General features: G+C 40.2%; 2 protein-coding genes across 3 annotated transcripts; one reads left to right on the forward strand and one right to left on the reverse strand.

Moving 5' to 3' along the window:
• Nucleotides 1-1963: 1963 nt before the first annotated feature.
• Nucleotides 1964-9490, reverse strand: LOC143028196 (uncharacterized). The gene is made up of 6 exons (XM_076189973.1): nt 9345-9490; nt 6187-6682; nt 4626-4757; nt 4094-4228; nt 3709-3897; nt 1964-3600 (listed from the first exon to the last, which is right to left on the reverse strand). The coding sequence occupies exons 1-6, from the start codon at nt 9465-9467 to the stop codon at nt 3383-3385; spliced, it is 1293 nt and encodes a 430-aa protein (XP_076046088.1). The 5' UTR covers nt 9468-9490; the 3' UTR covers nt 1964-3382.
• An 830-nt stretch (nt 9491-10320) lies between these two features.
• Nucleotides 10321-20454, forward strand: LOC143028198 (uncharacterized). Of its 2 annotated transcripts, XM_076189974.1 has the most exons (8): nt 10322-10479; nt 12769-12840; nt 12955-13174; nt 13413-13523; nt 15294-15422; nt 17207-17308; nt 19571-19762; nt 20180-20454. In XM_076189974.1, the coding sequence occupies exons 2-8, from the start codon at nt 12814-12816 to the stop codon at nt 20419-20421; spliced, it is 1023 nt and encodes a 340-aa protein (XP_076046089.1). In that variant the 5' UTR covers nt 10322-10479; nt 12769-12813; the 3' UTR covers nt 20422-20454. The 2 variants fall into 2 exon arrangements, with proteins under 2 accessions (XP_076046090.1, XP_076046089.1); XM_076189975.1 differs by lacking the exon at nt 15294-15422 and having other exon boundaries at nt 10321-10479.
• Nucleotides 20455-25180: the final 4726 nt, after the last annotated feature.

The raw sequence follows: 25180 nt of genomic DNA on the forward strand, positions 1-25180 counted from the left end.
CCCACCCTTCCTCTCATCTGAGCACCTCCTGGATGACGGGTCATCCCCGCACCCTGCCCACCGCCCTGGGTCAGAAGCAGTGTCGCAAGACACAGTACATCCACAGCGAGGCCGCTTCATTTAATCGGCGACCCCCCCCTCTCCGTCCCCCTTTGCATATAAGGCGAGGACGGGGAGAAATCCCTTCGGGCTGCGTCAAAATTTACTCACACATACTACCCCACCCCCCACTTCCCCGCCCATTCCTCCTCATGCAGTCACAACATCATCCATATACAACCACCCTCCACTCACCTCTATAATCATACTAATGACTCACTTTCGGAGAAGAGTAAGCGAAAGTTAAAAGATTTGTATATTTCGATCACTATCACGGATCTTATAACTTTCGCTTATTCTTCTCTGAAAGTGGGTCATTAGTATAATTTCACCAACGTGCTACATTACTTTGTTATATATACATATATATATATATATATATATATATATATATATATATATGTATATGTACATACATATACATATATTAGTGCCAACATGCACACAGGTAAGCACCAATGATGCACCAATAGGAAAACTTCGTAAGAGAGATATTTCGGTTCAAATTGTTATCCCATAAATATGCCGTCTTGGCTGTTGTCAGAGACATTTAGGAGTCGAGACTGCTCTCAAAAGATGATGAAAAGCTCTCAGTATCACTAGATATTGAAGATGAAATACAACATGATTACTTGTGATATTAGCAGAGCGAAAAAGTACTTCTGCTTTCGTACACAAAACAGAGCGAATATTAGTAAGTGGAGTAACTGGAGAGGAGAAAGTACGAATCCACAAATGAGTTGATTCATGCACGAAGAAAGTTAGAAGAACAACCGAGAAGGAAAGGTGGCCAAGCCGTCAAGATGAAATGATTAACAATCTCAGAATGCGAACTTTGATAAGTTGGGCAAAAAGAGAACTATGATCGGATGGATTTGTGGGCCGTGAGCGAAAGAAATGTGAAAAGAAAACAATGATGTTTCCTATTAGAGATATATTGAGGACTAAACAGACACACAAGCAGGAGTAAACTAGCATCATGTTGATATTCAATGGGGGAGAATAAAGAGAGGACTCATTAAGTGATAGAGCAATGTCGCCCGAAAGCTTCTGGGGGACTTTCAAAGGAAGTAATTAATTGGGCAGGATTGATAGCAAAGAAAGAAAGAAAGAAAGAGAGAAAGAAAGAAAGAAAGAAAAAACCTAACATTCAGATCCAAGAAATGAGGTAAAACTTTTAGAATCTTTGCAGTAGAGTTGTAAGTATGATGGAAATGAGATATAAATAGGCAACGTGTTGATATTTAGAGTAGAATAAAGAAAATGACAAGTACCAGATAAAACATCATTATCAAAATAAGAGAGGCACCAGAAGATGAACATTATCCTGGATGAAAGGCACATGGAAACAATGATCAGAGAAAGTATCTGGGAGGTGGTAATGAGCTGGGTGCCTCAGTGGTCGGTGCTGGCACCTGACATACTTATAGAATACACCAATTACTCTGAAAACCTTGTCGTGCAATTATACAACTATATTTATGGATGATGCATTACAAAAGGATATTGATAAGCTCTGAGGTCCACAACGAGCAATCCAATCAAATGGAAACAAGAGGCACTCTTGCAAACGTTTCTATCTCGTCTCTACACCTTCTGTCTATTCTCCCTCTTCCACGCTTCCCATCTCACGGCGCCCAGTCAGTACCGCACTTGCTCCATCTCCCATCCTCATTTCTGGCCACCTGCCCTGCCCGATTCCATTCCCGCTCCAGAGGGAGAGAGAGAGAGAGAGAGAGCTTACATCAGGAGGCGCTTATCTGCGGCCGAAGCCGTCACTTGTGTACATGGACGGTGGGGAAAGCGGCTGTAGTCGACAGGGATCGCAGCAGAGATCACTTGTGTTAAGGATTATCAAATATGCTGAAACTACATTTCACTTTTATAAACAAATAGAATACATGTTGATTATAATATTCTAAGCATGATGATAGTATTATAACATTCTAAGCACCGGTATTCGCTACATTCATAGACCCATGTCCTACTAAATTGAATAGTATACACAGCGTGATGAAAGCATTTATTACAAATCAATTCAAACGATAGTTTAATTGCTGAAATGCTTCTTCGAGACTAATCTATTTTTGTTAGAAACTAAGGATGGTTTCAGATTATACTACGACTATGAAACCAACTTAGATGAAGAAGTAATTGTTCTTATTCCAATGCTCTTACTGTAAGCTACAATCAAGACAGCTGCAAACATACCATATGACATATCACTCTAATGACTTCATGTTTTCATTTCCTTTTCTGGTTTCATCGAACTGATTTTTATTCACTAAATCGTAAAGTTCATTCTTTAACACTGAATTAGAGATGTCTTGAGCTGAGCTTATGTCTAAACATAAACTTTACGATAAAAAGCGTTGGTTAGCAAAGAGACAGGTATTTTTATTAACAAACATCTACTCCCCTCTCCTCTTCCAGTCCGGTCTATAAGAAAGTCAAGCTAAAACGAAAAGAAAGAGAGAGAGAGAGAGAGAGAGAGAGAGAGAGAGAGAGAGAGAGAGAGAGAGAGAGAGAGAGAGAGAGAGAGAGAGAGAGAGAGGAAATGACAAAAACAAGTTCACAAGTATTACAGTATTTTGTCTAATATGTATGGTATATATGTGTGTATATATGTGCATATGCATATATATATATATATATATATATATATATATATATATATATATATGTATATATATATATATATATATATATATATATATATATATATATATATATATATATATATATATATATTGGACTAGCCAATGCCAAACAATCTTGTTTAGCTAGAGGGCCGCGGATAAGGGACAAGACAGGGGTCTCGATCGGCGGAGACCCGTGTTCAGTCCCTGGACTAACTCATACGTTATCGTCGTAACGAAACAGTTACATTTAAAGTTGCTCCTTCGCCCCAGGTTCCCTTCACACGGAAAGGAGGTGCGAGTAGGGGTAAGGGGGTCACGGCTGTACAGTTGTCCTTCTTGATCTCGTTCGTGTTCTTTTGTTGCTCGAGACCATTTCAATAGAGTCTCGAACAGGCGAATCCTGGTCGACTAGGGGCCTCTAGACTAAAAGCTCTCCTGAGTGGGAGAAGTAATTCTCAAACTAAGGCCTTTGTGTCCTTTTGTGGGGAAGGAAGTCGGGGAGTGGGCACAGTATCACAAATGGGGCTACAGACAAAAATCTAGTAGGAGTTAGTGGTGGATACTTGGGTGTTGGCAGAAACCCCAGGAGGCGAAAAACGGCAACACATAAGAGCGAGATACGCAAGGAGTTCGAGAACGCCCTAGGTCAGGTGGTATTGGCACACGAAGGAGATATCCACATCGTTGCGGCAGTCGTTGAGGGAAGCTTCCGGTTTGGTATTGACGCACAGGTAGTTTTGCTTGACGCTGTCGTCGGGCTCTCCCGGGGCCCAGACGATCTCGTCCGGAAGGGCTTCCCCAGAAATCCACTTCCAGAAGCCTTCCGTCTCGGTGTCAGAAGCCCCCAACCAGAGGTAGTCTTGGGAAAGAAAGAAAAGAAAAGAAAAGAAAATATTTTATCACCAGCGTTCCGTCCACGCCCTCGGATCTGTACAGACAGTGTTCCTCACCATGTCACAACATTCACCTGTGTCGATGTGTGTCATGTAGTCCTTGAAGGCGGAGATGTCCAGAGGCACGGCCAGGTCCCCGACACCACCGTTGGTTTTCGCCATGTCCTCGCAAAAATGCCGGGCACTGGTCCAGTTCATTGAGTATTTGAGTTCGACCCAGATGCAGGTGCCGCCCACCATCTTATACGGGGCTGGGCATTTCACTGAAAGATATTACCAATTGATTATACTCACGGAAGAAAGAGTATTGGCTGGGGATCTTAGATATAGGCCCATACCATGAATAGTTTTCGCCCATTCACTGTAACCTAGTCTTGACACTAAAACTTCAGAAATAACTGCCGAAAAGATCTCACCTCTATGTCATCTCATTTGGTAATATTTTTGGCTAATGCATACCTGCCTGCTGCACCTGGAGGATTTGTCCGGTGAGGTTCTGGAGAGTGTCCATGACAGTAACAAAGGTCGCCTGAATGTTAGCCACATCCATGGTCGTTTCGTCTCTCGCCCTCGCCTCCACAAACTCGGCATCCTCTGCAGTGCACAAGATTGGTCAGCTTGGATCGTAGCCACGACATAGTATCTCGTGTTTCGTCGACAATAACAAGGGCTCTATTCTTAGGGATGCTCGCGCGCGCTGAAGAGGTGGGGTCATGGAGACGGAAAGGGGGATATCTAAGGAGTGCAGCAAAACAGAGGAATAGTAGAAGTGATCAACATTAATTTTTGAGTGGAAAGTAATCTCCAATTATAAAAGAATACTTGTGACCCTGGTCCATAGGGGTGTCACGGAAGTTTCTAAAATGTTGACCACATTCAAATTATCATGCAGTCGATATCTCCTACCTGGTAATTATAGCTTCATAAAATCAGAATGCTTGGGTGATTGTCTTTGATTACTTATATAATCATTGCAAAACAACATGCTTGCCCTTATCCAGAGTCTCCAAGTCAGTCTGCCTTTGACTCATTCCAGCAGTCTGCCTTCCCTGGCTGGCGAGGTTGTTCAGACAACTGCAGTTCTTCTGGAGCTCCGTCACATAGGCCGTGAGAGATGACACGTCTGAAATGAAAGCAGATGGTTAGTTGCAGATGGACTGAGGACAGAGAGCATACGAGTGAATATAACCGATGCATGTACAATATATGAGCAGTCATTCAACCACACGGACACACACGCACGCACACACACAAACTCACACCGAGTCGGGTAGCCATGGGGTATAGACGCGTGTCCGTGACCTCCTGCCTTCGGTGTGAGAAGGCGCTTTGTAGCAGCCTGAGGCCAGCCTGTTGACCTCACTCCGCTATACTTAAAGAACATAACCTAATTTTGTTATAGTGACGTAATGTGCAGTCCTCCTATGTACTGATACCGGCCCACTAAATCATACAAATTGAAAAGAGGATGTGGTTATCCACTAAATTCAGTAACCAACAAGATAGAGTAACTGACTTAGATAGTATTTACCGCAGGCTACGGCACGATGGCAATAACTGAGGCATGGCAAAGTGTCTCCTAAGTGTACAACATTATTAACTTTGTGTTTTTGTGTTAACCCTGCTTCATTTCACCACCCAGGGCAATTCGCAGAGGTGGGAAGTAGCACTGTTTTGTCGTGCTGACCTGACTCCATCTTATCTAAGTGCTGACGTTTCCAAGGGATTTAGATCTTCTGGGTAAGGTCAAATATTCTGTCTACAGTCCCACCAGGCTGCATCTGTCATCGTCTGTGCATCACCTTCCACGTGGCACAACTGCCCTAGAATCACATTGTAAAAACTGCCTACACCCTACCTGCGAGATTTCCAGCTGTATAGGTGATTGTATGCGGGGTTTCTATCGCTTGAACATCAGTGGAATTATACACCAGCTAAATCTCACTCAAGTAACTGAGAAACAACCTTCGACATTATCAACACTGGTATGGCCCCCCAACACTCAGTCACAGCAAACAAACAAACCATCATCTGTGGACTCCCTGCACATTATGTACTCATATTGGACTAGTTCTAAAATCAACACGAACTGAATATTGTCAATGCATCTCTGTATCTTTGTTAACTCAATAAATGTGTTATTCTTATATATTACTTTACACACACACACACACACACACACACACACACACACACACACACACACACACACACACACACACACACACACACACACACACACACACACACACACACACACACACACACACACACACACACACACACACACACACACACACACACACACACACACACACACACACACACACACAGTTTCCAGTTAATGAAACTGGAGGCAACAGTTGTCATGATTCATCTATGTATTCCGGATTCACTTATTGATCTATTCATCCCTCTATCTATCAATTTGCCACAAGTGTCTCCTATCGGACTGCCCTTCCGTCGCTACCCAGTCAACTTTGTGCTGTATCTCGCTGTCAGATCACAATGAGAACGTGATGATCTAACTTTCCTTTTCGCTCAGCCTTTACCTTTTCCGGTTTCGTGGACGATTCCCTGCACCAACTCGAGGTCCTCTTTCCGAACCTGCTCTCGATCCAATTTCCGAACTTGCTCGACCAGCGCCTCCAGGTCTTGCCGGATCTTTGTCTTGACGTTGACGTCGTCGTCGCCTTCGCCCTGCTGTCGCAGCGACTGGCCGAGGTCCTTCTCGATGTTGTTCATTCGCTCGGCGATGGCCCGGTAGTCGTTGTGCTGCTCCACGACGGCCTCCAGCTCGCTCAGCTTCCCCTCCAGCTGTGAGATCCTCTCCTTGTGCAACTCCTCCTTCTTCGTCAGTTCCTTGATCTTCTCTCCGCTGGACGCCACGATGTGCTCCAAAGCCACGAGGCGCTCAGAGGTCGACAGGGACGAGTGCATCTGCTCGACCTTCGACTCGATCCGATGAAGTAGACTGACAAAGGTCTCGTAGCCGGGAATATTGCTGCTTCCCGCAGGCACCCCGAGCAGTAGCAACAGCAGCGGGCCCTGAGGAGAAGTCAACAACGGTTAGAGCGTAATAATGCACTGACGATGATGATAATACTAATGATATTAGTATTTACTTTAGTAGTATCAATAATTCTGATATTAGTAGTAATAATTATAACAATAATGAAAATAATAACTACAATAATAACGTAAATAATGACGACGACGACGACGACGACGACGATAGTAATTATAATAATAATAATAATAATAATAATGATAATAATAATAATAATAATAATAATAATAATAATAATGATAATAATGATAATAATAATAATAATTAATAATAATAATAATAATAATAATTAATAGCGATAATAATGATAATAATGATAACAATAATAATGATAATAATGATAATAATAATGATAATAATGATAATAATAATGATAACAATAATAATAGTGATGATATGATGATAATGATGATGATGATAATGAATTTTGCGTTAGAGTCAACAGAATATGAAACATGTTTCCCTTATCCTTTCTGAAATAGGGACATTAAATACAATTTTTAAAATCTGTTTAATTATTTCGTGAGCCAAAAGCTAAAACAGGATCTAAGGAATGGTGGAAATGGGGAGTGGTGATGGGGGAAGGGGAGGAGGGGGCGTCAATGAAAACTTTGCCCCCCGGGGGGGACTTTGCCCCTGGGGGAGCCCTTAGGCGTGTAAAGGCTCTGGTAAAGACAGACGATGCCGTTGGTAGAACAAGAACTAGCGAGGATGTGTTGGAACACGATTGGTTTAATGCTTCGACCAATGAAGGTTTCTTCAGAAAGCTGACATCAAAAGACTTGAAATGCAATTTGTACACATCCTTTGTTCTTCTGGGAGGTTACCTTAGGCAGGTAACCCGAGGGAGGGGGGGGGGGAATCCGGTAGATAACCTTACCAAAGTTCTTTTTCATGTTAACTTTTTGAAGTCGAAACTTTAAAGCAGCGTTTCTCAACCAAGGTTCCCCGGAACCCTAAGGTTCCGCAAAAGGTCCCTAAGGGTTCCGCGAGAACAAGTGAGATAAGCTAATGCACTTTTTTATCTTTTTTTATTTCATTTCATATACGTAATATAATTAAACACGCACGACATATTCTTGGTTATTGTAATAATGTAATATAGACACCATCCTATCTAACCTATTATTACGATGAAAATAAAATGAGAAAGATATGGTATATATTTTTATTTATTTATTCATTTATTTATTTATTTATTTATCTATTTATTTATTTATCTATTTATTTATTTATTTATTTATTTTTTGCGCAGGGGTTCCTTGAGACATGCAATTTATTTTAAAGCTTGCGCAAGGGTAAGAAGGTTGAGAAACGGTGCTTTAATAGCAATAAATCTTTCCATCGCATCTTCATCGTCTCTACCCACGTACTGTTGTGACTGTTGCTAGCTCTGTCTCCGAAAATACTTAATCACATTATCATAACAGAAGTCAGGACATTACTGAGCTCCTAGAACTCGCAATGATAAGGGATGTTCCATCCAACTCGCTCCCCTACCTCCGCCTCTTTCGTAATTTTCATATTTCGTTCGTTAATGATCAGTTATTTGCAGCCCCCTTTTTTGGCTTGTCTTGGCAGTTCCTGGTTTCAAACCGTCACTAATCAAATTTGTATTATCTAAAATGCCAAATCAATGATATTGTGTCAGAGTGAATACACACACAACACACACACACACACACACACACACACACACACACACACACACACACACACACACACACACACACACACACACACACACACACACACACACACACACACACACACACACACACACACACACACACACACACACACACACACACACACACACACACACACACACACACACACACACACACACACACACACACACACACACACACACACACACACACACACACACACACACACACACACACACACACACACACACACACACACACACACACATATATATATACATCTTTACTCCCAACTCACGTACTATGTGGCGCTTTTTAAATTTCATTCTGGCTACCGCCGGGAGATTTTATTCAACCCCCCCCCACACACACACACACACCTCCCGGTGTCACTCAAGGTCATATGGGTTCCGGAACATTTGCATCACCAGCCGCCACTTCCGTCCTTGGTGGCACTTTTCCGTGCCTTTTGGCTATTTCCGCCAAGGCATCAAAGATCAACGTTGTCTAGTCCCGCCAACGAGGCCAGGGTTTCCAGATATAATTTCTATTTTGTAATTTCCACTTGAGTATTGCCATTTAGTTTCGTATCAGTATTACGTCGGGTTTAATGGGGACTGATATAGAAAACTTATTACCACTTTTTCATATCACGAATGTCTCATAGAGCGTCTCATTCGATATTGTTTAAAAAAAAAAAAGATAACAATATGAGATTAGCAAAAATGATTTCTTCTCTAAAGTAGAACACAGAGTCTAACTTCCCATTCTAACAACTCATTCTTGTGTAAGAACAGTTCATCTCACCAAAAGTGTTTCCGAAACAGGTTTCAAACAGAACATGACAAGACACTTGAAGCAAAATCACTCGGTAAACAAAACAGTCCATGGATTACACGTCGTGACAAAAAGTCCCCTGTTTACACGACACATTGGGGGAAGAGTCTAGATGGCTGTCGAAGTGTCTTACCAGAAGCAGCCGAGATCTCATTGTGTACAATATTTTGTTTGTAAGTGAGACAGATTCGTCGAAAATTCCGACCTCATCCGCACGGTCCCCAATACGCACTAAAAGGACCCAAGAGTTTATCATTGATTAGAGTTATCTGTGACTCTTCATCGTTTGTATCTTAAGAAATGTATCGCAATACGTACACACACACACACACACACACACGCACACACACACACACACACACACACACACACACACACACACACACACACACACACACACACACACACACACACACACACACACACACACACACACACACACACACACGACTCGACGACGCAGTGGTAGCATTCGCAATCGCTGCTACAGTGGTCCGAGGTCGAATCCCGCCCAGGGCTGAAAGAATTTCAGTATCACTGCTCTGTGAGGCGTTACTCCAACTCTCGTGGGCGGGGAGTTGGGTGTGTGTGTGCGTGTAATGTCACAGCATTACCTATAAATCGGTCATACATGAGCTCTGAGCTCTCATCGGGGAGGGTAGTAGCTGTCGATCACGAGTCTAATACGTGATCCGAGACCATGGTGAATCACATACACACACGCGCGCATACACACACACACACACACACACACACACACACACACACACACACACACACACACACACACACACACACACACACACACACACACACACACACACACACACACACACACACACACACACACACACACACACACACACACACACACACACACACACACACACACGGTCATACATGAGCTCTGAGCTCTCTTCCGGGAGAGAAATAGCTGTGGATCACGAGTCCAACACATAATCCAAAACCATAGTGAGCCACACACGCACGCACCTACATACAAGGAGAAGAAGATATGCCACAAGACCAGTAAAAACCCACGTTGTTTACCATGACGTGTAGGTCAATGATATGACTTGTGGGAGGCACTTCCTGTCCGGGGGCATCTCAGATAGTGTGGACTTGCCACGCTCGCTGCAGTGCCGAGTTCCTCTCCGTGAGCACCAGTTGAGGACTCTTCCTCGCATTCTTGAGTTTGATCCTCAAGTGAAGGGAATTCTTCATATCCAACCTACCCGCTGTCCACGCCACCCCTTTGGCCAATCAACGTAAGCACTGAGAGACCAAAGGCCTTGTTCGTGTTGTCTGCCAAATTTAGGAAAAGGTGTCTGCGTGCTTCCTGTGTACAGTTTAGAGGGGGTTCACACGGTCTAACGGCGGTTCGTCGAACGCGGTTCGACAGACACGTCTTTAAAGTGATGTGTGAACGTGTGAACGGGGATATTTGGGGTTTAACCAACGTGTTCGACAACCAAATACCCCGTTCACACGTTCACGCATCACTTTAAACACGTGTCTGTCGAACCGCGTTCGACGAACCGTTAGACCGTATAAATGCCCTCTTATCCATGTCTGAGAGAGTCGCGAAAAGCCGGTCCCGGGAAGACTGTGAGGAAGACGATCACACTAAATTGAAATCGAGTGCTAGTGAGGCGGGACTTGTTTCTCGAGTCTCCCTTCAGAAAGAGTCCAAGAGGTCGAGGGTTGTGGAGGGGGGGGGGAGGGGGGGATCCAGAGTCTCCTCCCAGTGGAAGGAAAGGAAGACAGAACTAACTGGCCGACTTAAGTCAACTGCACAGGAAAGGGGTGAAACATTGAAGCAAATCTAATGTCGTTGTGTGGTTCAATCAAGAGGAAAGGCTTAGCGCAGGTGAGCAGGCCCTGAAGCAGTGGTTTTTAACCTGGGGTACCTCAGGTACCCCCAAGGGGTACGATACCTTAACCCTGGGGGTTCGAGACACGATATCCCCAGTGCAATGGTACTGTATATTTACAATGACAAAGCAAAGAAGGTTTGTGTCACTCATCCTTTTCATATATTTGCGTTGTATTTGTATTGGATGGGGGCACGAGGAAATGTTCTGAGATATCAAGGGGTACTAAGGGCACTGGAGAAGGTTAAGAACCACTGCCCTGAAGGCAGTGACAGAAAAGAGATAAGGAGAGGCTGAAGACTTTATAAGAGGAGAAAAATGAGAAAATTTTGGATTCTACTGGAAAACACTGAGTTAGGGAAGTTGGCCCAAACGTGAGATGTGTACACCATACCAGAGCTATTTAGTCTCCGGTGTAGGCTCAGCAGCTGAGTTGTTGGAGTTAGGAAATTTTGAGGGCTGTGCATGACAAATAATCTCATTAATAGATGATACGAGTATATACATTTATATATACATTGTATATGTTTATGTATACATTGATGCATATACATTCAGCCGTAGTTGATATATGCATTTATATATGTACATAATTGATATATACGTTTTGTTGAAGGTGATGTTACTTTTTGCGTTGATTATTTTCTTGTAGATTGTTTGTTTAGTTCTGTTTGCCCTAGTGGAAGGTCTAAGCTCTGTAGAACTTATCCGTAGGCATCCATAATCTCTTATCTGGATTTCGGCTCAACTGAGTCTTCTTAAGGGAGTAACACTGATGCCACTGATGGGCGGTATTCAATCACAACTTAAACGGTAACACGGGAAAGCTCACCAGTAAGCTGGAAAATGCTCATAAATTAGTATCAGGTTTCCATTTTTCCCAGGCTTCTGGCCCACCCTGTGTCCTCATGCTGGGTAGTGTTCATAAATCGAGGTGATATATTAATTTTCCAGATGAGTTTGCTGGCAAAGGGCGGGGCGAGACTTGAACGTCAAAAAAAAAAAGAAAGAAAGAAAAGAAAATGCATAATGCTGAAGAAAAAGGGATTAGATCTAGAAGATTGTCAAATGCGGCGCTAAAAGACACTGGGTTTTCTTCAACCCAATCAATTATGATAGAAAAATCTGATGTCAATTCTGATGCAATCCATCCAGAATAATAGAGTTCGGACTGAAGAATGGAGTAGAAACATATATAGTGTCATCAGCATAAAAGTACTGTTTAAATATACCGTAGGATAAAAATGTAGGAGGTAGACATATATACGACTATATCTACAATACATAGATATATCTATATGCATACGTTTGTAGATGTGTACATAGACATGTATGTAGACATGAATTTATTTATGTACTACATATAAAGAGATCAAGGTGACTGACTGATTGATTAAAATTTCAATGGAAACTAAATAATATATGCGAACATGGTATCATCTAATTTGTATGACCCTCTTTATTTCTTGTTGGTTTATAAGTAGGAAAGGAAAATCATATATGCCCGAAAAAGTCTGATTCATTTCAATTATGTACATTAACTGTATATTAGATTTAAATTCTGATTCCAACCCTGAATCCAATTCTTTTCGTCTATGCAAGTTGTTCTTCGTTACCTTATTTATTGGTCAAGTAGCTTTGTATTTCTCTTGTTTATCTAAGGCTGATCTTTTTGCTTTGCAGAGTCCTCTCTAGTTTTGCTGGGCTTGCTTAGGTCACTAAGCCAGTATGGACCAAAGGATAGTTCTTATCGTGGTTTGTATTATCACAGTTCATGTTAAAATGAATATCAATTTGAGCTTCCACGTTGACAGAACACCCCCACCTTCAACGCTTTCCGATTGACCATAGGGAATGTCTCTTACTTAGGTTGCGTCGTTGCTCCGGGGGACTTGGGCTACAGCCTTCGAGACCCAGCACGCTGACTTCGGTCCTACTGTTGAACTTATTGATGACTTGAGATCAGTGTTGAGAGAGATTTCCTTGGCTTTTAATGCAGAAAGTCGAATCTCAACGATGGAGACGGAAATCAAAGTGGCTGGATCACATATCAAGGAAATCCAAGAAGACATTAAGGACTTAAAGACAAGTATATTTACATTTTTGTTCAGTCTAATGGCAAAGATATCTGGGGACACATACTACTATTATATGTCTTAAGAACCCAAGTAAACAACATAGACTGACTCAAATAAGTATAATGAATTTTCGTTGTAAAATTCTCTGTTATCACAGTGTATATGATGATCATCAATTATGTTTCCTCGTGATATGTATTTAAATAATTCTCAGAGAAATTACTTCCTAACATTGTTTGCTATGATCAGAAATGCAGGAAACGTTTCACGCGGGGCAGCTGTTCAAGACTCAATTTGAAACGACCATGGCTTTGCTAGATAAAATTCCACAGAACAAACTGACTTCAGATGACGTTGATCGTAAGTACTCTTATACTATACTTGACTCTTGAGTGGTGACCAGGATTGAGTAATGTAATATATTTTTCTACACATACATATATGTAAAGATATGTATGTACTGTACATATACATATACATATGTTAGTTGTTCAATGTAAGTGAAGATTTGGAGTCTGGAATCCATACAGTATTGGAAAACTGTAAACACCAGACTCAAATGAAGGGTTTATTTTCCCGACGTTTCGATTCCCACCCAGGAATCGTCTTCAGGGGGTATAATGGTTACAAGATTGTGAACTCAATTATAAATTGTCAAAGTGGTAAACCTGGGAAAGGTTCACACTCTCATTAAAGACATTGACAGACTGGAAAAAGTACAACGGCGAGCCACAAAACTGATTCCAAATATCAAAAATAAATCATACGAAAATCGACTAAAACATATGAATCTGTTTTCCCTAAAAAAACGTAGACTCAGAAGTGACTTGATACAGGTCTTTAAGATTTTAAAGGGAATTGACAACATCAAGTGACAAAATTTTCACATTGAATGAGAATCAGACAAGAAACAACGGTCTCAAACTGTCCGGAAATATATTTAATTTGGAAGTAGGTAGAAACAACTTTGCCAACCGTGTAGTTAATGAATGGAATAAAGTTCCTGCACAGGTAGTGCAATGTAGTTCAGTTCGAAGCTTTAAGAATCATTAAGATAAACACCTAAGCAAGATGCTGTAATGATTATAATTTATTTTATATTATTTGTTTTTGTTTTGTTATCATTTGTCTGTCTGATTTTCATTTATTATTAGTTATATGTTAATTTATTATTATTTACTATTTACCAGTTTGTTTATTATTTAACTATACCTATGCATCTATTTATGTATTTTATTTGTTATTTACATATTATAGTTTTTATTTATTATTTTATTATTATTATGATGATTTTTTTTCGCATCCAACCTAGATATGGACCAAAAGGTCTCCTGTCGGCATGCTCCGCTTTTGTAAATCACATGTACAAAGCATTCCTCTTTACAATATTAAATAATCTACAGTTGAAATTAAATATTGGGACCAAATAAAATAAAACAAAATACATACATATATATATATATATATATATATATATATGGCTGTGAATATAAAACAAGTGTAGTATCTATTGGAGTAACATAGAGTTCTTCGGGACCGACCATAGAATTATATTCTTGTGACGTCTGCCAATCCACTAACTTTGCCCTTTCTGAATGAGGTTAGATAAGGTGTGATAAAGCTGAGGGGCAAAAGGGCGGCTGGCATCCGCAACGTCAGCGCGGAGTTTCTGAAAGCCGGGGCTTGGTCCATGACCCTTAAGTTGCGGTCCCATTTCCTTTAATTGGAAAAAAAGGGCGCTGCTCATCCCTATCTGGAAGAGTAAATGGGATCAGCTAAATTGTAACAATTACCGCGGTATTATATCTCAAATTGCCGGACAAGGTGATCGTACATCTGTTGTTGTTGTTGTTGTTGTTGTTGTTGTTGTTGTTGTTTTGTGTGTGTGTGTGTGTGTGTGTGTGTGTGTGTGTGTGTGTGTGTGTGTGTGTGTGTGTGTGTGTGTGTGTGTGTGTGTGTGTGTGTGTGTGTGTGAGAAAGAGAGAGAGAGAGAGAGAGAGAGAGAAAGAGTGAGTGTTTGTATGTTTATGTATGTATATTTGTATAAATGTATTCCTTTGAATGAACAGATGCGTGTTTTGAGGGTTTATGATACAAAGATTCATTCATCGCATATCATTTATTTCGCAGAGAAGATCAAGGCCTCATCAGACAAGTTGTCGGTGAAACTAGTAAGCTTGGAAACCCGTCTTGCTGAGATGGAGAGAAGCGTGGCGAAAAACACAGAAAAGGTGGCTGCTCATTCGGTGGCAATGGCAGGTAAAGTGGCTGGACAAAATTTGCAATAAACTGATCGTGTATCAGATTCGTTCCGAATAGCATTTTGTTTACTGGGTAACATAGCCATCATAGAACTCACACGAGTAAAAGCAGCAACGACTGCATACTATGAAATGTAGATGATTTGAATCTGATTTTATATCTCTCATTGATAATATAAATCAAAACAATGGATTTTTTACAATAGATAAACCTTTAGCAAATTTGATAACAAAGTAACAAGCAATTTACGCAAATTGTGTTTACACCAGTTTCATGTTCGTTTTTCCCCGCAAGCTCGGGTTATATAAGAAGTCAGATGTTTGTCCACGATGTTATTTCTGAAGAAGCTCTGCTGGGTGAAACGTTAGATACATTGGATCCCATACTCTGCGCTTGGCCTCTCTCATGTACAACTCACATACATAATAAAGTAATCCAAATATTAAGTGAGCCCCTTCCCTGCTGAAGGGAGGTATTCAAATGGGTCACGGGCATTAACAACGATGGTGCAGGCAAGGTCATCATATTAAGACAGCAGAGCAGTACACATAGTAATGGATTTAGATTGGAGAAATGTAGATTTAAGAAGAAAATAGGGAAGAACTGGTTTACCATTAGAGTGTTTAAAAATGGAGTAGACTTAGTAATCATGTAGTTAGTGAGCGCTGAAACTATCGGTTGTTTTCAAAGAAGGTTAGATAACTTTATGGATAGGGATGACAAGTGGTAATGGACATGGAACTGCCTTGTGTAAGCCTTATGGTCTCTTGCAGTCTCCTCCATTCTTATGTTCTTATGTAAAGGGATATCACGGTGCTGAATAAAGTGGCTTGGCGTCACGTGGGATACTAGGAGGATAAGGACTGCTCATTTCGAAAGGGGCAAAATTTACACAGATAAAAAGAAATAAAGAAATAATGGCCTCAGACTGTCAGGAAGTAGATTTAATTTGGAAGTGGGTAGAGACAACTTCGCCAGCTGTGTAGTAAATGAATGGAATAAACTTCATGCAGAAGCAGTGCAGTGCTGTCCAGTTCGAAACACCTAAACAATATGCTGTAATGGCTTCCATTTATTTTATCTTAATTCATCTATTTATTATAATCTATTTCTCTATTGTTTATCTGTTTATCTTTATTATCTCTCTACTTATTACTTATTATAGATTATTTTTATTTTTCTGTTTGCTTATTATCTATCATTATCTATTTATTTGATTAATTTATTTATTTATGTTTATTCTTATTATCTATTTATTCATTATTCATTATATATTATTTCTATTTTTCTGTTTATTATTCATCGTTATCTATCTTATCTATTTGCCTATCTATTTATATATTTATTAATTTTTTTCTCGAATCCAACCTAGTTATGGAGCTAAAGGTCTCCTGTCGGTATGTTCTTCTTTTGTAATCCTTTATATATGTTAGTACGACATAAAACTCTACTGTTATTGAACACATGTGGGCACACAAAGAGAAAACTCAAACATGGAGGAAAATATACAACACACTCGTACCAACAACAACAACCACAACAACAACAACAACAGGTAAACAACAAAATGCTATGATGGTACAGACATGTTCCTATTATTACATATATAAACAAGAAATATAAAGACACACACAAACAAATATAAAGACACACACACACACACACACACACACACACACACACACACACACACACACACACACACACACACACACACACACACACACACACACACACACACAATTATGGAGATTGTAATTCATCAAGATCTGATATTACAGACCTGGAGAATGTGACATCACGAGTGTCGAAGCTGGAGGATGGCTATCAAGCTTTGAATAAAAGCCTCAACGAAACTTTGCAAGCCGCCCAAGTCAGAAAAGGTAACAGCAGAAGAACGAAAAAAAAAAAAAAAATCCTCTGGATCTTTTTCCGATACCACTTCCTCATCTTTCAATCGATCCCTCTTCAGCAAAGGCTCTGTCCTCTTCTCGTTTCTCTCCTTTTGTTTTCTTCAACACGTTTTCTCATTCCCTCTCGTTTTCTGTTGTGTCCTTCCTTACCCAAGCATTCTTGAACTTGTCTTTGCTTTCTACTTCCCGTGCCTTATTCGTTATCCCATTCATTGTGATTTAAACTTTATTCTCATTGGCTGTGGACCTCCATGTGCATATCTACCTAACCTAAATACTTCTTCTATTACTTCATGTATGGCTTCCTCTTTATTTGTAATTACTCTTACAAATTTCTTCGCTTCCTGCCTTTCTTTTACTTCTCGTCCTGTTCTTCCATCCAACCACAATAATACATACCATTTTGTCTACTATCTTCTCAGCATTTCTTTCCTTTGAAATACCTTTGTATTTATTTTTTCATGATGTCCTCCTTTTGCTCACTCGTTTGATATTACAGTCTTATTAAATTGGACAAATCCCTCCTCAATTGTTTTTGTCCACATTATCTACTCTTGTTTGAATTCACATATTTTTTTTCTTTCTTTAGCTTTCTCATTACCCTTTCCACACTGTGCACCAGATTATCTCTTTCCATAATCACGTTTCATCCTGTCAAAGTCTCTCTTTTGATTTTCTTTTGGTCGCATCTAATCGTTCCCCTTGAGTTTTTCATTGTTTAGTGGACTCTTTGCCCTTGCCATGTCCTCCACCACTGTCATCAGTAATTCCTTCATTGTGGTTTTCTCTTTGACAATTCTGTTTCAATCAACGTGTTCCTGGTCAGTGTTGGTACCAAATTAGCTACTACTATCTCTGTTCACTTACTTTTCGAATTCTTGTATTCTTTCTTTTAACATTACATTAAACCACCTTCTCAATCCTTCAGTTGACGGGACCCAGTATTCCCTCTAATCTCTTATTAGGTATATCATTGTCTGTTGATTTCGTTAATTTCGTTGACACTGTTGAAATGGGGACGTCCTTTCAATACGACGTCCTAAAACCAAGTGTGTGTGTGTGTGTGTGTGTGTGTGTGTGTGTGTGTGTGTGTGTGTGTGTGTGTGTGTGTGTGTGTGTGTGTGTGTGTGTGTGTGTGTGTGTGTGTGTGTGTGTGTGTGTGTGTGTGCTTGTGCTTGTTTTTGGTTTTAGATCACTTGTTGAATTGGAATCGACGACTATTACTCTCCCGGACGAGAAATCAGAGCTCAAAAATGGTCCCAATTATGGGTTGCTGTTGTTGTTGTCGTCTTTCCCTAGACTGTCCGGCCGAGTAGTCCCGCCTCCCTGAGGAACGCCACGGCTGGAACGGGGTTTTTCCACAAATCACTTATGGAGTTTATGTTTTACTGTTGGCGTGCATGATTGTGTACAATGCAGTCTTCTATAATGTGTTGTGTGGTATGGGGTGAAGTGTTGCATCCTGGACAGGTGTCTGCGATGCAGTCATCCAGCCTCTTCTAGTAACTTAGAAGGGTTAGATGGTGGCATTCTGGCCAGGTGGATCATGAGCCTCTCGGAGGAGAGAGTGGATTCAGAGGGATGGATATCAGGGGGGTGATGTTGTGACCTTATGGGTGCACACACACACACACACACACACACACACACACACACACACACACACACACACACACACACACACACACACACACACACACACACACACACACACACACACACACACACACACACACACACACACACACACACACACACACACACACAGTTGGTAGAGTTCCCGGCCGCCACTACGGCGGTCCGGGTTCGAATTCCGCCTAGGGCTGAAATAAATTCAGCCTTGACGCCGCTGCGAGTCGTTACTCCAACTCTTGTGGGGGGAAGTTGTGTGTGTGGGTGTAAGGTCACAGCATTACCCATAGATTTGTCATATATGAGTTCTGAGCTCTTTTCCGGGAGGGAAATAGCTGTTGATCACGAGTCCAACACGTGGTCTAAGACCATGGTGAATCACACAGGCATACAGAAACACAAACACACACATACGTACACAACTCCTTGTCCATCAGTGCGGTGTGTGGGTTTGCAGTAGGGCTACGATGCTCTCCAGCCCTGGACAGGGATCGAACTCAAGAAGGTGTGTTTTTGCACTTCACGTAAAGGTTGCCTACAAACATGTATCAAAACACTGGTCAGAAAGTGTAAATCCTTCAGCTGGTATCGTGTTTTCAGATTGGGAGTGCCCATCGCCCTACCAACTCGTTAAGAATGACTGCTTATTTGTGGTCTCCGACGTGTTGATGTCGTGGGAAAAAGCTCGTGAAAACTGCAAGGCCAAAGCTAAAGCTCTTAACATGGACGGAGATCTGGCAGTGCCCTCTGACATTCCGGCCTTCCTGGAGTTCATGAAAAAGAGTGATGAAGGTAAGTAATTTCGAGTCACCGCGAACATGGGAGGGTGTCACAGTCGATATGATGTGTAATTCCATGTTTAGAGATGATTTGCATGGTTCTATCTCTGATAATGTACACCTCTTCGCGGTATATTGCTGGAGGAAATTTCAATTTCACCAACTGTTGTTCATTTGCTATTGGAAAAGAGTTTTTTGAACATTGTTCTAGAGTTCAGTAATAATCTTTACATTGCGTCCTAAAGTTTCATTGAATTAATCTTTATCGATTAATCACTCAGTTTCTGGACACATAACAAAAAGGTTATCTGGCACTGGGATCACGTGAGAGGTTTATTTTTGTCAAAGGAAGTCACAATAAGTAGCGAAAAATAGTAGTCCATTGTTTAAGTTGTACGGCAGCCGTTACACTTTCTTTTGTTTTGCTCAGGGGTTCCTTGGTCATGGATAGGAGCCTTTGCTGATGACGGCAATGCCACCAAGTGGAAATGGCTGAGAGACTCATCCATCTCTCTCGACAAGTCCTCCTTCCAGTGGGACGGTAACGAGCCCACGAGGAGCACGGTAGAGAAGGCAATGTGCCTCTCAAGGAGTGCTCTCAAGTTTCACAACTGCAAAAATGCTCATGCACTACACAGTGTGTGCCAAATCTTTGTCAATACTGACCAATAAAACTCGCCTAGTGTCACCTAGACCAAAACCACCGATAGCCTTTGATGATTCCAGCTATCCTTTTTTTTTCATTTATTTTATTATTATTTTTTTTTTACCACAAGATGATGATAAAATCAACATCGACATACTGGAAGAAGACAACAGAGAAAAGGGACAACGAGAGCAGTGATGGTATAGATAATGAGAAAGGTTGATAATGACATTTAGCATGATAATGTATGATAGTGGACCAACCAAAGACGACTTTTCTACTTTTGAGGGCATTACTTGTTAATAGCAGACATCCATGCCAGTTCAATGAAGAAAAATGTGTGAGTGGATGACACTCTAAACTTTGACTTTCAAGGTAATTTTCAAGGTTAAACAGCAAAAATAAGTGTTTTTTTATTCAATAAAATCAAAGCTTGCTTGGTAATTCTAGGCTTTAGGGTTAGTCTATATGAATAATTATTCTGATCACAAATTATCACACTTTATGTACATATAAAGAAGAAAATGAAAATTGTGTTTGTCACAAGCACAGCACTCTCTTCTTTTCAGAAATGTCAATCAATATGTATATGTTAAGCCTTTATGGACTGAATAAACTGTATAAGTTCAGATGAACCAGTTGTATCTTCTAGGGTTGCTGATCTACAACAGGTTGGTGCGTCACAGCCACGGGTAGGATTGCCCTTGAGGCCTTTCCAAGCTAATGTGTCCAGTGGAAATTATATCTGCACATGTTCCTGATCTGCCTGCAGCCAAATCTTTGCCTGATAGTTGGCACGTAGAATGTGCAGTTTTAGTATATCCCTAGTTGGGGGCAATATCTCAAGATTCTTCTTGGCTTTCTTAAAGAGCTGGACCCTGGCTTATTTAACATTTGATAATATAGAAGAGCGATACAGAAGGCACACATTGGTGCAAGTTTTCCATCATGGCCAATTTCACTAACCATTAGTGGCTGACTATAGAAAACTGCCCAATATGTCTTCTTGCCATACCCATTGAAAACACAGTTTGTGTCACATCCTGTTCGAGCATGAACACTGAGCAGCTTTCCCCTTAATATATTGGTAGTGCGAGTCTCTCAGATCTTGTGTATATTGGATAACATTTTCTCTTCCTTGCTGTTCCAGAGATCATTCATACTCTTCAGCTGCCTTGCCTGGCATAAAGTGTAAGAAAATTAACATCGTATCTGTATCACTGGATTTGATAAGCATCCTTTCATAGCCTTCACAAACTGCCTCACATGAATGGAGAATCAGTCTTGTAGCAGCTTCTTCATGATTTCCTTGAAGTCGGACCGTTTGCCTTCTTGTTGATCTTGCTAGCTGAAAGATCCACACCCTTCTGTATGATTGCCTCAGACAGGAACCTGACAAGGGCTGCCTTGTTCTCTTCCATGGCAATAAAAATACTCCAGACTGCGAATTGGTTTTCTCTTACTCACTCGCTTTGATCATGTAGTTGTCTTGATTGATTCTTCTCCAATATAGCGGTCAAACACTTCATCAACTATTGTTATATGTTCTCCAAATTTGTGTGTCACTTTGTGTATAAAGACCTGAGCATAGTCACCAAATGTTTGGTATCCATGAGACTTTCCAAGTGTCTGGATAATTGCATGCCCATCAATCAGCACACAGGCCTTCGTGTCAGTAACGAGAACCTCTGTTGGTACACTTATTCCAGACATCTGGGTAGTGACAAGGTCTGCCTTTGGCGTTGAATTTATCTGACCTCTAGGCATGGTCAAGGGCAGGGGAACAGAGGACAGTTCATTCTTGAGAATAGATTCCATTTCTACTGATCGACCTGCAGTGACAATATTCAGTAACTGCTGCAACAGCTTTCTGTTAGCTTTGATATATTTCTGTTCACACTGTTGAGTGGAAATGGCTACTTTGTACATATGTGCATTTTTGTGGTGCCTTCTGAGAGCAGCATGGCACTGTACACTTCCATCAAAGAGTCGTTGTTTAACATTAGCTATGAGATGCTACTTGCCTCGATCCTCAACTGTGAGGAGATCAGTGGCCACATCAAATAGTGTAGTGTCTTTGGTTGCTAATGATACAAGGGGCACACTTCTCTCCTTTGTTTCATCTTCTTCACCTTCTTCATTCAGTGTGTTGTATAGTCTGAAATTGTTGAATCTGTACAGTTGCTTTACAAGCTTGTTCACAACATCATCTTCACGCTTTGCGTGTGATGCAAGATTATCAGAACCGGTGGAAGATAACTCTTCCACATCATCTTCCAAACTAATATATATATACACACACACACATATAAATTTATATATATTTATAAATATATATATATATATATATATATATGTGGGTGGGTGTGTGTGTGTGTGGGTGTGTGTTTGGTGTGTGTGTGTGTGTGTGTGGTGTGTGTGTATGTGTGTCCTGTGAGGTGCGTGATCGTTCTGACCATGTAATGCAGAACTTTGTCTCTGGTTTGGTCTCTCCTTGTGATACCTGTAATACCATTCTGCATTTTGCAAGTTCTGTTCATCCACTCAGGGGCCTGATCTGTAAAAAATCTGGTTGAAGTACCTTATTCTCTTCACACCAAAATTCCCATTCATGAACTCAGCATACACTTCTGGTGCTGTCGTCTCAAGTCTTCTCATATCTGCAAGGTAGACTTGCCCCCCCCCATCTTACATAATTTGTGTGGTCATAGGTAGTCACCCATAGCAGCATTGCAGCAAGTGCGAATTAAATTACCATCCCCCATGGCCTCTACCCATTTATGCTGTCCACAATCTGAAGCTCGGGTTGTCTGAGTGTGTTATAAATGAAAAATATTATTATCTTTTTTGTTTAACTGAGGATTTTAACAATACTAAATCTTCACTTAAAATGAATAAAACAATGCCATTTAATAAAAGATGGCCCTATCACAAAAATCAGGTAAAAAGAAAAAGAAAACCGCTGCAATAGAAAGAGCACTTACTCATTTGTGAGAGTTTGAAAGTGTGCAGAACTAGGAGGGCAGATGAGGGGAGGAGACTCTAGCAAAGAAGGCTTGAGACTGAAGCACACGACAACGATCCGTTGTGTGACAACACTGGCCGTGGTGGTCACAAAAGTGAAGAGGTTTGGTTGATTTCCTTTTGAAACAGTGGTTGGCCAAATGGCCTGGCTGTGAGCAATAGTAACGGACTACTCTGTTACGTGAAGGCGAATGTTGTCGTGTACTGTAATGTGAACGATTCCTACCGTGTATTGTCTATTTACCTTAGCTATAGTGAGAGGTTTGTGTGACCCTGAGTGAAAGATTCTAGAGTCGGGAGAACAACAGATCCAACTGACACTGCCTCCACAATGAGTACCAGCCGCCGCAGCTAGGGGAGGACTAGCAGACTTCTGATGCCAATCTGGAGTAATACAGTACTTGATTTGATTCCTGACCATTGTTGTGTCACATGTACGCTTGATGTCCACCACAGTAACCTCAGTACCCTGGCCTGGCCGCAAGTCCAATCCAGCCAACCATCATGTTCAACTTGATTCTACGTGTTGTTTTGATATGTTTCTGTGTTAATCTTTACCGAGGGTCATCAGATGGAATCGTTATCTCTCTAATCGACGGGGTTCCCTGAGTCTTTTTTATATATAAAAGATAAGATGCGTCAGATGGGTTGTAATATTTGTTCCTACATTAAATATGAAAGTATGTAGCACGTCGCTATAACCCTTCAGATTTCTTACTATCTTTAATAAAGATATTTGATAACTTTACCAAAGCAACAGCATGAGCGCACTCAAAATGTGATCAGGAACCACAACAGGAAAACAGTTCGGACAACGACGACTTGAAAACGTTGATGATGATTCCATTACTTGATCATGTTTGTAATATTATCTAATACAAAAATATATATGATTTCAATATTATTTATGTTACTCCTGTTCAATATTATTTTCTATGAATGACATGGGCTAATCCATTTTCTATGATTGCCAAGCTATTGTCGAGTGTGTCGGTGTTCGTGAAGCAGATAATAAGTTATAATAAATAAATGATAAATAAATTTATTTGGCATTGCATCAAATAGTTCGAAATAATATTGCAATTGCCGAGGATAACACAAAAAAAAAAAAGCATGTACGCTTATTTCCATTGGGGTCCTTGCGTTGACTATGTGCAGGTTACCTTGATTAAAATTATCAAACAAAATAAACGCGTGACTAGTACCTCAGGGGAAGAGAGGTTCCATAGAAGTTCTTCCCAGGCTCAAGGGAAAAGCTCCCTTCCCTCGCTATGTTTCTTCTAGTGTCGAATTTACATAATCTGTATTTCATGTATCTGATTCATTGCCAAATGAACTTTATTGTTATTATTACTATTATCATTGTTATTATTATTATTATTATTATTATCATTATTATTATTATTATCATTATTATTATTATTATTATTATTATTATTATTATTATTATTATTATTATTATTATTATTATTATTATTATTATTAATTATTATTATTATTATTATTATCATTGCGATTATTATTATTATTATTATTATTATTATTATTATTATTACTATTATTATTATTATTATTATTATCATCATCATCATTATTATATTATTATTATTATTTATTATTATTAATTATTATCTATTAATTATTATGATTATTTATTATTATTATTATTATTATTATTATTATTATTATTAATTATTAATATTACTACAATTATTATTATTACTATTATTATTATTACTATTATTATCATTATTATTATTA

This window comes from Oratosquilla oratoria, chromosome 9, assembly GCF_046742065.1.
Source record: "Oratosquilla oratoria isolate Oo_2021 chromosome 9, ASM4674206v1, whole genome shotgun sequence".
In the NCBI taxonomy this organism is placed as follows: Eukaryota; Metazoa; Arthropoda; class Malacostraca; order Stomatopoda; family Squillidae; genus Oratosquilla; species Oratosquilla oratoria.